The 15705-nt window shown below is 43.9% G+C and overlaps 1 protein-coding gene across 3 annotated transcripts in view; it reads left to right on the forward strand.

Annotated features, from left to right (window-relative positions):
* COL23A1 (collagen type XXIII alpha 1 chain) overlaps positions 1-15705 on the forward strand; it is a 203122-nt gene that overhangs the window by 133384 nt on the left and 54033 nt on the right. For all 3 annotated transcript variants that reach the window (XM_041119310.1, XM_029997837.2, XM_041119311.1), the window contains exons 3-4: positions 4958-5002; positions 13049-13056. In XM_041119310.1, the coding sequence (XP_040975244.1) occupies positions 4958-5002; positions 13049-13056 (53 nt within the window). The remainder of the gene's footprint in view (positions 1-4957; positions 5003-13048; positions 13057-15705) is intronic.

Below are 15705 nucleotides of genomic sequence, written 5' to 3' on the forward strand. Positions count from 1 at the left end.
TTTCAGAGAGCTTTTGGGGCACTGGGGCCAAATTTGAAATGAATCTAGATATTATTTTTTTTGTTTTATTTGGAAAAACGGCTGTAGACTGTATGTGCTGCGTGTTTCCAATCTGCATCTGGTATTTGCTTTGAATCTTTGGGTCCGTTGGAATCCAAAGCCAAAAAGGTTCACGCAAAGTGTTGTGACCCAAAACTGTTTAATCTTAGATCTGTGGTCTCGGAGCCTGTAGCTCGACTTGAATACCTGATGAGTATCAGCTGAGCAAGCAGCGCAGAATCTGACTTCTGCCCATGAACCATAAACCTTTTCCCCAGGGAACAAGAAAGTAAATTGGCCTTTGTGGAGGAACAGCCAGCCTAGACCAGGGCCGTGGTTTCCTCATGCTCAATACCAGACCCTGCGGTACGCTGCCGCGAAGTTCTCCTTGCTTCTAAGTGAAGCCATATGAAAAAAAAAAAAAAAAAATCCACTTTCCTGAGAGTGGCTGAACCAACCAATTTGTTCAAGCTATTCTTCTGGTTGACTCATTTTTAAATGAAAAAACACTGACATATTAAAGGCAACTTGAAAAATGCCGAACGGGAAGAAGGGGAAACAGAATCTAAACCATTTCAACCTCACAAAAAAAAAAAAAAAAAAAAAAAAATTAAGTGAAAGCACGTGAGCAGGTAGACCCTCCGAAATGGTTTAAAAACTTAATCCCATGTTAGAGTATGATGAGTTAGATATGAGTTCATCTAGAAAATAAGGCTCTAAAAGTAAGCTCAACATTTATGACTAAGAGGTTACAACATGATCATCTCACTGTGTCATGCTTGTAAGGGAAAAAGAATCCTCTGATTTAAAGATACGCAGTAAACCAGGTCTTCATTTTGCTTGGCCAAGGTTTTTACTTGAACGTTGTTCCCAACTACTTCTCTGTATCAATGTACCCCCAAAAAAGTCCCCAAGAGCCTCAGCAGCACATGGCCTGAAGAAAGAGATGGGCACAGATTTATGGTTAATATGTCTGTGTATATGTTCTCTGTGGAAAAGGGCGATGTGTAGAAGTGTAAGTGAAAAGAGAGCGCAAGCCTTGTGCCACGAGTTCTTGGGTAAAAATGTGCTTCGCTGGCTTAACGTTTAAAACGCGTCGGCTATCTTCAGTGAGGTTTTGTATCAGGCTCTTTTTCTTGCTGGCATTTTAAACTTGCTTTATGTTTGATGAACATTGATTTCCCGTATGCCCAACAGTAAGGCAGGCAGCAATTTGCCCATCAAGCTGAAGGGGCAGGAGGCAGTGATACAGCCTCCCAAGCCTGGGAACGTGGGTCAAGGACCAGATCTGATTTAATTACAAGGGGTAAAAAGACATTAAACACGCGTAGTACCATAGACCTGCTTTCCTGATACTGATGGATTACGGTGTTCATTGAGCAGCTCGACTTGCAGTTGCCCAATTTGCAATGGATAAATTAGTTCAAGTAAGGGTAACTTACTGCACTGTGGACAAATACATGGTTTTGGCTTTTGACAATATTTTACGTGAACTATGCAGTGATGTTGATTTTTTTTTTTTAATATTTCATTTACTCACCCACAATAGATGACATAAGTGGCTGCTACCCAGCAGAACAGCGAAGTCAATCGAGTCTATTTACTGTGAACTTTTTACCTTGTTTCTGAGTAGCTATTCTTTAGATGCACCCATCAGCTCATCCTCATAATGTTTCCAAATAGCAATATATTTCATTCTCTTCCTTTGTCTTTGGTTTACTAAATCTATCATCTTACTGGAAAGCTTACGGTGTTGTCAGAAGCTGCATATTATGCCCTGGATTAAGGCTGTTTAGCTTGAACGTGACAAGTTGTTTAAAAATAGACTGGTTTATGCTTTGTATTCATTCTCCTCTCCAAAACTGTCTTTCATAACAACGTAAATAAGGAACTCCCAGAACTGATACAGCGGAGCTGGCACGGTTAGAAGAAAAGGCTCAGCTATTACCCAACAGACATTAATGCAACATAAATCTTAATTATATTGAACAAGCATCAAACTGCAAGGTCTTAGGAGAAGGAGTCATTAGGTAACAGTTTACAGTCAACATTTATCTTCAAACAAATTCTTAGGCCTCCTTAATTTCCTTTGTAGTCTCTTAAATGGTTTGGAAATGAGAGGTGTGATATGGATTCACTTTATGCCTTTTAGTGAGTATCTTTTAGCAGTATCCATCATAGGCTAGAAATCGCTAAAATAATAATTTCCAGTCGTGCAGACCATGGACTTAATCCCATCTGCACAGGGCGAGGTTGTAGATAGCGTTAATGACTCCTGGGTTACTCCTGTGTGCTGTCCTCCCGCTGCAGGGAGCCGGGAGGTCTCTGTCCTTCTGCTCACCCACATCTGTATCACAGGAGTGCGACTTGCAAGTCTTGCCCACAGTGGATACTGAGTGTGATGTTCTTCCTTTAAATCCCCGCTAAAATCTTCTCTCCTCAGAGATGTTGCCATATTCAGCTATCGATTGGCAGCAGGATTCTAGATACTGTTTCTAAAATACTACTTTTTTGTTGTTGTTTTTGACCAAATTGCTTTCTGATAAAAAACAGCAAGTAAAACAGATGAGAATGGGTTTGGTTGGTTTTTGGGCTGGTTTTTTTTTTTTGCTTTGTCAACTTTGGTTTAATTAACGGTTTCCACAAGCGTGCTATACTTGTAATTCCATGTGCTGCCCCCATCTTACAGTTTTCCTTGAAGACTGTAGGGAAAGAATTACAGGATCACAGCATGGCTTGGGTTGGAAGGGAACTTTAAAGGTCATGTAGTCCAACCCCACTGCAATGAGCAGGGACATCCTCAACTCGATCAGGTTGCTCACAGCTCTGTCCAACCTGACCTTGAATGTTTCCAGGGATGGGAATCTACCCATGGTAGGCATCTACCACCTCTCTGGGGAGCCTGTTCCAGCGTAGGCAATAGTCAGTTTTTCACTTTTGGCATGATACGTTAAGAAATCCCTTAAATTTTAAAAAATACAAAAACCAGTATTAAATTTCTTTTTAAACAGAATTTTTGGTTTCTCATGTTGGCAGTTGAAAGGCTCCAACCTGAGCTTTATGTAGGAGCTCTGTGCATTCACCCTTCGATATCAGTCCTCCTCTGAATTGCCTAAAAGCATCGCTACCAACTCATTAGTCACTTGCTTAAAATCTTGGCCTCCCGCTCCTACAGCTTCATTAGGACCTTTCCTCCTCCCTAGGAAACCCTGGGCTTTCTCATCACTGCTAGCAGAAGAGGTAAAGTAAAATTGTTAGCGAGTCGCCCCAGATAAAATGCATCCAGGAGGAGTCTATCACAAGACACCGGAGGATTAAGCAAGGCTGGTGTTTAAAGCACCCTGGGGCAGCGGTGGGTGGACGGGGAGGCTGCAGCCTGCTGAAGCCCAGGCTCTGCCGCAATTAGCCAAGAGGGTGGCACAGGTAGATTAGCTTTAATTGCTCAGTCACGTCTGGTCTCCGAGGTTGGAAAAGGTGCTTCATCAGAGTTGTGGTTCCCCTCCGGAGCAGCTTGACTTCAGGCTGGAGGGAGTAAAACATTCCTCCTGGGTGTAATGTGGTATAAGCATCTACCTGATTTCAAGAATTAATGAGGCTGAAAATATGCCTTTTTTTTTTTTTTTTTTCCTTTTTTTCCTCCCCCAAAGAAAATTGCAAGCAAGTTGCTTAGGGAATTCTGATAGACGTTTTCTACCAAGCCGTTGCGAGCTAACCCCTATAGCTGCCATCCCCATAGCAGAGGAGCATGTGGGGCTTGGAGCTCCTGCCATAGCCCACCTGCAAGGGCTCCGGAGAGGGAGCGCTGGGCAGTTCGTCCAAACTTTAAAGAGAAAAGGCCATGGCTGGAGACGCAGTTACACATTTGGGTACAGAAACATTTAGGCAGCAGGGGAAATTTTGATAGGAGTGCAGAAATATTTAGTGATCTTTGTTTATCATCCTTTTCCCTTAAAACTAAAAAAAAAAAAAAAAAGGCAGCAGAAAGGAGGGGAAGCAGCGTAGTTTCACAGATAAAAAGTGAGCTCTTGCTTTTTGTTGTTAACATCGCTGTCACCCAGCAAACATTCCTCCAGAGCTGGCTGACCTGCTGCAGAAGGCTACAAAAAAGTGGGTTTTTGTTTCCTTCTGGCAACGCACTTGTTGCAGGAGCGTGGATGCTGCCAGATCCCGGGCAGGGAAGCCTTGCTCCAGCCGAGAGGCTGTAACGTGTCAGCTAACAGCACAGCGGACACGGCGTTACGGCTTTGTCGGAGAGCTGGATGCTCTACGTGTGCTGGAGGAGCAGTGTTCTGCATCTGTGTTTATTGTTTTAAGTGCCTTTTTCTTTCTTGATTAAAGGTATTTTGTCATTTATGGTATTTTATGAATCACTTAGCTATTGCTATCCAGAAGGGTGAGAATACAAGCAAGTTTTATATCTGAAACCTGGGTCTGAAATTATAAATGTATGATCAGATCTAGGCTGCGTTAGTAGTCTGCACAAAAACTTTTTCTGACTCATATAACAATTAGTAGCAGAAGGTTTCCGTTCCTCATTTTAATACTCTAAATATTGTGATTTGCAAGACTGTAACAGCCATTTGCAGCATGCATGAACTGTGCAGGACTGCCAACTGCTCTGCAAAGTTTTTTCCGGAATTTTGGAGCGCTTAAGACCTGGTTCCCTCTACTACGTGGGCAACGCCGATAACTTCAAAACCTGCTTCCCACCTTGCCTAGGAGCCTGGGCTCAGCTTTTTCACCAAAATTATATATTTTGTGAAAAAAGCGGTGTTAAAGATGTGCAGCCTACTATTTTTTTTGGGTAGTTGGGAAAGGGGGGAAGACCCAAGGTGGTCTGGATCCGAAGAGAAGGTCATGGGGCGGGTTCCCTCCCGAACTCGCTGCCTGCTAACCCTCTACTCTCTGCTTTCCGCAGGCCCTCCGGGGAGGCGGGGGAAGCCCGGCCGGCGCGGAGAACCGGGTAAGCATCGCCTTTCCCCAGCGACATCGCTGGGCACCCTGCGAGTCTCACTGGGCTGGGTGTGGGAACCTTTCAATCGTGATGCTGGTCATCTTCATCTAATGGGCTGCAGAATGGGGGCTTCCCACATCCCTGTGTGCTGGACACAAAAGTTTTTATGAAAACGAAAAAAATAAACCCAAACCCTAAAAAAAAACCCAAAAAACCCAACCAACCAAACGCAACTCCCCCCAAAAAACCCAACGACGACAAAAAAAACCAACCAAACAAAAAAACCCTCAAAACACCCACTGCTGTCACATATTTTATCCATCCTTCCGTTTCTCCCTCATAGCATTCAGACCCGTTATTATCCCATTCAGCAGTGAAGCGGGACTGGGAATTAGCACAAATCCGTAGAAGCCCCACAGCCGTGCTAGATGGGAGGTGTGCGCTGGCTTGTTCCCCGCGTGTGGACGTGCCCATACGTTGCCTGCGGGTGCCACGTGTGTGATGGATGGTGTCTGCGTTTTGGAGCCGGGGGGTAACCAAACCTCGACCACCGGCCTTGGGCACATCCCCGGAGCGCTCAGTGTGCCCTCGGACCGGGTGAAACCACAGACTGGCCTCACTGGGAATCTTTATTTGAGCTGTTTGGTTTAATTATATGCCTCTGTCATTTTGGTGTCTGGTGGGTTGGGTTTTTTTTTCTTCCTGTCTTGTGAAATGGGAAAGCACAGATCCCGTTTCAGCTGGGGAGAAGTGTTGTTTATATTCTGCTGTTAGGTCTGAAGTGCTGTTGGAGAGGGGAGAGATGCGGTTGGTGTTGCTCTTTCTAAGGAAAACAGAGAGGAATGTACCTAGAAAGCCACACGGAGTTTGCAACTGCCTCTGTGTATCGGAAAGCAGCAGACGGAATTTTATGCTCCTCGGCTCTTATGTTCTTGAATGTTAAGAGAATGAATGGAGGCCGGGTAGATTTTTATTTAGTGTGGAGGCTGTTCTCTGCTGCCTGTTGCTATAGGAAATACATGGCTGGGTTTTCAAAAAAAGAATAGGCAAAAAAAGGGCAGCATAACTTTCTGATCACTGATATTTTAAACAATTTTTTTAACTCTGGGGAAAGGAAATCAGGGGGTTTGTGCTGCCGACTATGGACTGATCTCCGTGGAAGGCAGGCAGGCATTTCCCTTCTCTCTCTTCCACGGATGGTATTTCACGGTGCTTTATGTGTTTTCGGAGATATTTGTGCTCCTGAAGCATCAGGGATTACTCATGCCTAAGGGATGGGTACTGCACTCATGGGGGTAGTGATGGATCCCAGCCAGCTTCATTAAACTCCATTTTCCTAGCAGTTAGGCTGTAGGAATAGCCACCAGGTAGCTTTGATTCTCTTATTGTTCGTTTGTTGTTTGTTTTTTTTTTTAAATATTACTAAGGGCTTTAAGGAGCACAGTGGAGTACAGCATTCAGCCAAGGGCAGCTGGTGAGGTCAGCTAATGAATTTGGGTTTTATATGCAGGCTTTTATGTAAACATTGTCCGAGATGTCTCTCTAGTCCATACAAAAATTGGGGAGGTAGTGCTGAGCTTGAGCATGCCCTTGCCCTTTGCTGCCTTCTCCCTATTTCACGCAAGACCTTCTGAGAAGTGATGTTTGCCCTCGTGCAGCGGCATGTCCACAGGTGCTGCTCGAGCATCGTTCTGACAAAGCGGAAAGCTGCTAGGGAGTTGATGCAGGACCAGCAGGAAAACAAGCATTATAAAATATATTAAAAAAAAAAAAAAAAAAAAAAGAAAAAAGAAAAAAATCAATCATTAATAACAACTTATGATCTTTTTTGAACTTCTCTGCAATTGCTGAGGAAAACTGAGGAGAGTGCAGCAGACACCCACGTGCACACAAACGCACGCACAGACACACTTGATGGGACACAACAGTTAAATCCATCTAATGCAACGCAGCCCCTGCGGATTCCTCCGCTGCACTGCAGATAGAAACACAGAGAGCAGATGTCCCTCTGTGTATTGATTTTGGCTGAGCTGCCAGATGTTTGTTTTCATAGCTAGCTTGAATATATATTTCTATATTTGTTTGAGAACCTGACCACACATAAACCAGGTCCTTGTTCCTTTGCTACAGCTGATAAATGTGAATAAAACTTTGTTTGCATAGCATGATAGTGTCCATCCCCAGGGACCCTGCGTGGTTATAGCTTTACAGCCTCCAGACAAATGCTGCTGTAGAGCCAGAAGGCTCAGAGCTGGTCTCAGCCCTGCCAAGGGGAGCGTTTTTTCTGGCAATTGTTGAAATGGTCATGTTGAAAAACTTTTTCTGATTCATATTGAAACTTTCAACATATATCTCTTAGAAACAAGCAGAGAAACCTTTAAGAGAACATTCTGGCCCTTTTCAATCGCACCTTCTTGTTGATTTAAACCGAGACTGAATTTTACTTTTTTTCTTTTGCTGTGATGGATTCATAGAATTTTTTTCTTTTCCAAATTATAACAGCTCTGTTTCTCTAAACTAAGAATTCATCATTCTGAAAGCATGCCCAAGACAACCGCTCTCTGCCATAGAAAGACACCGTACCATAAGAGATTCATTTTTAAACCATTTCTGGGGAGGGGGCGGGGGGGAATCACTATTTAGACTGATTGGAAGAGCGGCAAGCCTGGCTGCACATACATGCTTCAAAAAGCACTTACCAAAATGTGGGGGTGAACCACTGTTGCTGCCTCCTGATTCCCCCCCCCCAGGGAGCTGCCTCTGGGCTTGGAATAGTTTATTTTGTTGTAGAGAAGCATAAATGCAACAAGTTTCTCCCCTCCCAGGGAGCCTGTGAGCAGGGGGGCTGCGCTAAACCCCAGCCTTTCCTTCTGGTTCCTTTCTCTGGCAGCAGCTCGAGCTTCCCATGGTGGCACGGTCGTCCCCGCTGTCATCTCTTCCCTGACCTCAAACACGAAGATCGGGCACCTGGGGGTCTGCCGCTGTCAGCCCGAGCTCAACAAACCAGGGAGTAACTGAGTCGGATGGCTCCATCCGACCCGTTTTAATTCCTCTCGCTGTCGTCTGGCCCCGCGGGATTCGCGGCCGCGGCAGGGAAACGGCACGCGTGTCCTACGGGGATGGAGCTGCCGTAGCGACAGTCACCCGAGCGCTACCGCTGTGGGAGAGGTTACTTCTAAAAACCAATTTGTTGGTGCTACCGCGAGGCCAGGAAAAGTCACACCAGCAGCCTCCCTGGGAAGGTGTCACTCCTGACCTGGCCCTTCAGCTGCCCAGTCTGGTCCAGCGTGTCCCCAGCTCCATCCCAACCTGCCAGGGCCAACGCACGGGTCCCATCGTCCTCGTTCCCACACACGAGCATCAGGGGGAGCTGGAAAGCAAGCGCAGCCTTGAAGACCCGCGTGCACGCACCCAGGGAAAAGGTGTATAAAAAAGAAAAACACGTTTTAATACAACCTTCCGTGGGATTTGCAGCCTTCTCTGAGCGTGAGGTGGAAGGAAGGTTTTGCAGCACTAGCTGCTGTGGTTGGTCCTGACAGCCAGCCTGCACGCCTCAGATACAGTTCCCTTTCCATGCCAAAGACAAAATCATGTTTAATGTCATGTTAGCTTATTTTTTTAACATGATATGTCCCAGCGAGGACGTAGTTCAACTGTTGTAGTGAGCGTTTGTGAAATAACATGGATTTTTAGCAGGGGACCTGGGAGGTTTTGCTTCCCCTCTTGCTGCCAGCTGGTGCTGCGTGAGCGGGATGGAGTATGGCTGCGCAGTCCTCCTGGGGCTTTATGTTTATTTTTTTTAAAGATTGATCTATTTTGGGGTGTTCCTGAAGGATGGATTAATCACATCCAGGATTTGGGAATTTAGTTAGTTTAAGTATTGGTTCAAAGTCTCTGCATAACTAGATGGTGGGAGATGATGCTCGTGTCTGTTGTAATGGCATGCTGCTTTCTTCCCGTGGCTTGAAGATTATCCAAAACCTGATCTAAATCTCAAAATTCATCAAGAAAAAACAGGAAAAAATATACCTGAAATACTTGTACTCAGAGATTTCCCGGACTATCTCTGCTCTCCTCTTATGAAGCAAGAGCTGGTTCTGGAGGTAAACACCCAAAGCTAATGGCTGCAGTGTTGGGTAGCGCCTGTTTGCATCAACTGTCTGCAGCTTCAGCAGAAGGGAATAAATGTTGGCCATTTTAGGCACAAAATTGCCCTTACAGGTAGGCCTGGAAGGGTATTTTTTGACGAAGTGTTATTTCATGGGAAAATGTTGACTCGGCAAAATTGCTGTTTCTGGCAGTAAAAGTTTTGTCTACAGAATTTTTCCATTTCAAAAACACTTGTAGGGGAAATATTTTGAAATTGTTGAAATGGGATAAAAGTCTTCTGCCCCATCCCCCATCACTTTTGGTTTCCAAATTTACATTACGCTACAACTGTTTCTTTAATTTGAACTTCTAACAAAGTTTTGATTCAAAGTTTGTTTGTAAGGGTTTTTTTCTTACCGCTGTTCTGTTTACAGTAATATCCTGATTTGGAACAGGGAAGAATCTAAAGCTCTTTTTAAGAAACAAAATCAATTTATTTCTCTCCCAGCCCTACATGTACTTAAACCCCATATTTTACACATTAAGAGCCTTTCAAAGCCCTTGGCCATGTGATTGTGTGGACAAGTGTAAATATACCGTTGTTATTCAGTAAGCACGTGTGTGCCTGCATGCATGTGGGTAAATCATGCAGAACTTTGTATTTATTTGGGGATTTTCATTGCTCCCTGTATTTCTCATGATGAATTGCATACATATACCCTTGTACCTGAGGACTGCTTTGGCTTCTGCTGAACTTTAGGAAAAATCCGATCTGTCCCACGTTTGCTCTCAATAACAAGACTCTCTGCTAGGAGAGCGTATTCCCTGTGTGCACCGGTGCTGAGGCACGGATAGGAATTATTGAGGTCAACAGGCAATAACAAATACTCTTTTTCAGACTGATGTAGAGTCGATCTCTGCAACTTCTTGTGACTGTAGCAGTTGCCCTCCTTCCTTGTTGCCTATGACTTAGTTATTCCCCTTATTGTATCCTGGGTTAATAACTCTGTGTGTATGTATAGACATACTCTGTGTGTGTATGAGTACACATACATATGTTTATATATTAAAGATATTTATCTGTATACATGTTTTTTTAAATTATCATTTTTTTAATGTCTTCAGGTGGCCACAGATGTGTGTGTGCTCCCTTGGGGATGGGTCCTTTGCCCAGTAAGGGCAGCAGCAAAGTCCCCTCTGACTTTTCTTGAGCTGTTGGAAAGGTCTGGCTGGGTTTGTTTCCCCCACCTGGCAGTGCTCTCTCCTGTCCTGGCAGGAAAGCTTGCATGATAAATGATTTACAGATTAAGTAGAAATAGTAGCTTATCCCAAAATTCCCAAGCTGCAAAAATACTTGGAAATAAATGACTGTGACCTGTCATTTCCCATATGTTTGTGTACTGCTGGGGATGATGCCACTGTGACCTGCCAGGTCTCTGGATATACAAAATAACATTCGTGTTAGTCAATCAGGAAATCTGGGTCATTTATTTTGAATGAGTTTCTATTTTCACATCCCGCTAGCACAATTGTTCATGGTCTTAAGGAATCTCTTGGTGTTTCCAAATATCTTCGTGCCCTTGCAGGCTCAGGTACTAGGTGTTCACTCCCAGCAATACAGCAGTAACATATGCTGCAGATCATGGAAAAGCACGGCACATTTCCTGTGTTTGGAGCAAATCAATCATAGACCAAGCCCTGTGTATTTGCAGGTTATTTTGTCTTTTTCCTCTCTGTTCTGTAATAAGCCCCCAAGTGAATTTGTTACAGAGTTTTAAATACACAAAGGCTGTTTCTAACTTTTATTCATTATAATAAGAATTTCCAAGTGGTTTCATTCTTCCTTTTGAGCTCTCAAATTGATTCTCACTAGTCCAAATTATTAGCAGTAAATTCTGGCAAATGTCTGTGAAAAGAGTGTGTGTCTTGTGCAATGTGCCCACATTGAGGAGACGACTGGGTGGGGGGCAGCCCCTGGGTACACGATTAACTTTATTTATTGTTGCCTTGCAAAATATTTGACTTTCTTCCATAGGAAACAAGTGTCTTGTGGCTAGGCTTTTGAAAAACACGTTCAGCAAGTTATCTTGTTCTTAGGAGGAGAAAAGATCAATTCAATAGGTTTAACTTCATGCCTTGATGACGGTTTATCTAGCCCCATTTGGCCAACAGTGCAGCTGAAGACTAGAGTAACCCCACTGATGTGGATGGAGAGCATCCCATGTTGCATATACAGACCCCCCATCTAGGTTTGATTCCTGTATTTGAGAGGAAAGCATTTTAAAAGAGCACTTGCCTGCACATGTTGGGAGAAAACAGTAGCTGAGAAAAGGAAAGAGGCAACGAATTCCAAGGAGATTATAATTGGTACATGATTGAAATCCCATATTAAAATAATTTCCTGACCGCTTCTTATTCGAGACTTAGTTTTCACTTTTCTACAAAAGGACTTTTGTGGGTAGCTTGGCATAAGTGAGTTAATAAATCGGGTTTATGATTCTCAGTTAATAAATTGGCATAGAGCCATTGACTTCTGTATTCATAAGAAATTAAACCAAGGAGAGCGAGCTAAGAGCCTGTGTGAATTTTAGCCCTAAAGAAAATAGGCTTCTGGGCACGGAGGGAGATTTGGAGGTTGTCTTCTCCCCTCCATGGCGGCTGGGTGCTTGGCCGCGGTCGTGTGCGGAGTTGACTACGTTAAGCTGACGAATGCAGGTTAACGGGCTAATTCTTGGCAGCAGGCGCTGCCTGTTGTTACTTGCTTCCAGTCCTCGTTCTTGGGCTTTTCTGGGGTTTTGCTATTCAACTTTTCAATGTTTTAATTTTTATAAAAATTTTAAGAACCTTGAAAACACGTTAGCTTGAAATATGCTTCTTGTTTTATATTCTTGAATAATATAAGATGAACCAAGCTGATATTTTTTTTTTCCCCCTCCATTTTAATTTTTCCCACATTTTTTCTTTTTTAATTGTGATTAGTTTCTGGTTTTGATCAGGCAGGAAATGGAGCATGAAGAAGCCCTAAACAGAGTACTATAGGCTGTCTTGCGAACAAGAGTGAAATGTGGATTGCATTAGATTAGGGGCTCCGAGTTCACCTCTGCGTAGCACCAGCCCGGGCGAGCGGTGGGAAAGCTGCAGAAATCGGTGCGGCAGGCGGCAAAGACCCCTGCGCCGCACGGCGATGTAGGGTGTTTATTTTTTTCCTAACTGCCATTAATCACAGCTTCAGACTGTGGCACCGGTACCCAAAGCCCGTTGTAGATGCGATGGTTTTTTTTTTTTCCCCTGGGTCTAAGGCACCGTGCGTCAGCCCACCGGCTGCCTCTGAGCGCAGCAAAGCCCTCGAGCGGGGGCTGCGTGGAGGTGACGCAGGACCGCGGGGCTGTGTGACGTGTTTTGAGGTCAGGGAGGAGTGGGAACCAAATTACAGTGATGTTTGGGATCGGTGGCAGCTGCATCCTTGCCCGGTGCCCCTGGCACCGCACTGCTTCTTGGCTTTTGCAAGTGTATCTCTAGCTCCTCTTGTATAACCTGAAGAAAAACAAGCTCCGTAGTGAAAACGTACTTCTTGCTCATAAAATTCCAGCTGCGTCTATCTGCTTTTTGCTGGCGCTGCTCTGCGGTGGCTCGTGGTGCCCCAAGCCCTGAACGCGGGCGATGCCTTGTGACGTGCCCGGGGTCTCGTGGGGGGAGACGGAACAGAGCGACTCTGGGGAAAAGGTGGGAAAAGATTGGGTTTACACCCCTGTGAGTACTGCCGTGCCAGCAGCAGGGGTGAGATGTTCCCGTAACGGGAGGATGCGGATGGTGTGAAGTGTATCTGGAAAGTCATCCCGTTGGAAATGAACTGAAAAGTACTGAATCGTTCTGATTTCGGTTCCTGCTATGTGCTGTTTTATCGGATTATACTTTTTCTTTGTAATTAAGTGACTTTTTTTTCTTTGTTTTTCTTTTGTTTTCCAGGACCTGCCGTAAGTATCCTGGATTTTACTGTTGGATCAACAAAGTTAAGGCTTCCCCTTCCCCCCTCCCCTGCCGTTCGGTGTCATTGCAAAAGCACAGCATTTTTTGGTAGAGGTGTGTCTGGAAGCAAAATTGGTACCAGATGCTGCTGTATTTTTTTTTTTTCACGATTGTAGACAAATAGAGAAGGGGAAAAAAAGTTTTTAAATGTTTAACTTGTTGCCCTGAGGGACTTGCAGTAATTTTAAACCCAGAAAATATTCAGTAAAAAAGAGTTTTCCCTTTAAAGAGTTCTTTGGTCCGCTTCCATTTAGCAGAAAGAGTGCTGTACTAATATTTTAACATTTTAGTGGGTTTTTTAGTTCTAAAACTCTGTCTTGCTTTTCTTATCTGTCGTGTTTCTATCATTTAATATGGGTTTGGTAGCCTCACAAGGGTGGCTAGAAGGAAAACCATAGCTTGCTTGCTTCTCTCTTTGAAGTGTTGGGGAGAATAACGAGCATTCCCACCAATGCAACCAGAAAATTTATGGGGAATTTGTTGTTTGAAGGGATAATAGTTGAAAATGTGTCAACTCCTCCTTCCAAATGTGCAGACGTGCCTTTGGCTGTGCCACCACCACGTCCAAATCTGATGTTCTCCTGCTGGTTTTGGAGTGAGAAAACAGCATTTCATTTGTGCCCTCCAAGTTGCTGAGGGATTCTTAAAAAAGAAATTAGGGGCATTAGGTGCTTCTGGTTTTCTACCTTTCTTCCCTGAGAGGAAGAGGAGGAGGAGGAGAGGCACAGGCTGTTTGCAGCCATGTATTTCCTTCTCCGTCGTTGCACTAAGAGATGTTTCTTCACGTTGTTCTCTTCCTATAGAGCATCACTGAGTTGAAAAGGGATCGCTTCAGGAAAAATAAATTTGCTAACTATTCCTGGGCTAATTAATTTCCAGTTCTGTAAATCTGTGTAAAAGCCAAAAGGCGGCAAGGAAATGGACGTGAAGCGTGGGGGCTGTCACGGTGCCGTGGCTTGGTTCTCCTGGGATCGGCAGCGCTGCCTGTGGGTTTAGCTGATGGCTTTCAGCCCTTTGAATTTTTGCTTCTATTTCAAGTTCATTTTTTAATGTAAAGATTTAAGAGGGCTTTGAGCAAAATTATTATTTGGCCAGGTTTTGAAGGAGCAAATCGGGGAAATTTAAGACTTAAAAGCTTTGGCTTGACTATCCTTACGGGAGATCTAAATTAATTTGCTCTGAAAGTTGTACCCAGCATTTGCAATAAATCCAAGACTCTGGCTCGAGAAATGCAAACAGATGAATTTTTCTTGCTAGTTTGTGTTCAGAAATGTAGCCTATCAATAAATTAATTTTCCGGTAAATATTCTGTAATTAAAAACTGCAGCGCAGCCTCTCCAACCCACACAACAAAAGTGACTCTGTGGGTTTTTGAAATATTAGTGACTTGGGCATTGACTGCAGGAGCACCGTTGGGAGGTGAATTCCCACCTGCCCGGCCCAGAGCTCGGCACCGCTGCCCGGCAGCACGGCTGTTTACCTGCTTCACCAAAACCTGCATCGCAGTCACGTCGTCGGGCAAGATCCTGAGGTCACGGAGAGCATCCGCTGAGGCTGAGCGCAGCCTTGTGCAGCTGGGGAGCCCTTTTGGGTGCTAGAGTCGGTCCCTGCAGGGCTTCTGCCTGGTGATTATATGGTTTTGGTTTTTTTTCCCTCTCTGCAATTCATGCAATTGGGCTTAATTATTGAAAAGAAAAAAAAAAAAAAAAAAAATTTCTCAGTCAATGGCGGGTTACCAATGAAGAGGATACTGCCTATTTAAAACTCCATATTATACATCTTTTAAGGGATGTTTTTCTCTTCTTTGAAGTACTTTGGCTTATTTAAAATGGATTTATTTAACCATTTCGGCTCTGCTCCTGCTCAGAGGCAGTTATCAGCCCACACGCAGCCAGCTGGGTTACGCTTCCTCACGTGTGCTGTCTGTTCACTTTTATTGTATGCGATTTGACATAGGCAACATATGGTGCACTATTAATTTTTCTTTGTCTCTAGTTGGTTTCATTTCCTGGTTCCCACGGCACTATTGGATTGCAAACGGAGTACAGGGGAGATTTAACACAAACAAGACTTTTTTCTCCCCCCGCCCCGCCCCTTGCCCTTCTTTAAAAGACAACTCCTGGTTTAGTTCATTTAAAAAAAAAAAAAAAAAAAAAAAAAAATCCTGCAAGCAGTATTTGCCAGAGACTTCTTTAAACATAATATATAATAAAAGTCCTAGAACCCACAGAACCACAATATTATTTTATTTCAACAGTACTGTATTTAACTCTATTAGTTTCTTCTGTTTCTTGATTTTGGCCATAAGGAATCGATTACATCTTACATGTACAGCATCACACTCTGCTAAAACTGTATCCTCAATTCTGTTGTTCCCTAGTAGCAGTTGTTCTGGTATTTTATTTTTTGGCTGTCATAAGCTAGTTGTGTATATGAAATTATTAGAATTTGTGGTACAGGATTTGTGGCTGTTGGATGATTTATCGTCCTGTCTGTGAGTAAGGGGTATTCTGCTCAGATGTGCTATAAACCCTCTGTTTTGGAGGGTATTAAAATCACATGCTGGGTAGGAAATTTCTACAGTTGAAGGATAGACT

This window comes from Aquila chrysaetos, chromosome 22 (assembly GCF_900496995.4).
Source record: "Aquila chrysaetos chrysaetos chromosome 22, bAquChr1.4, whole genome shotgun sequence".
Classification (NCBI taxonomy): Eukaryota; Metazoa; Chordata; class Aves; order Accipitriformes; family Accipitridae; genus Aquila; species Aquila chrysaetos.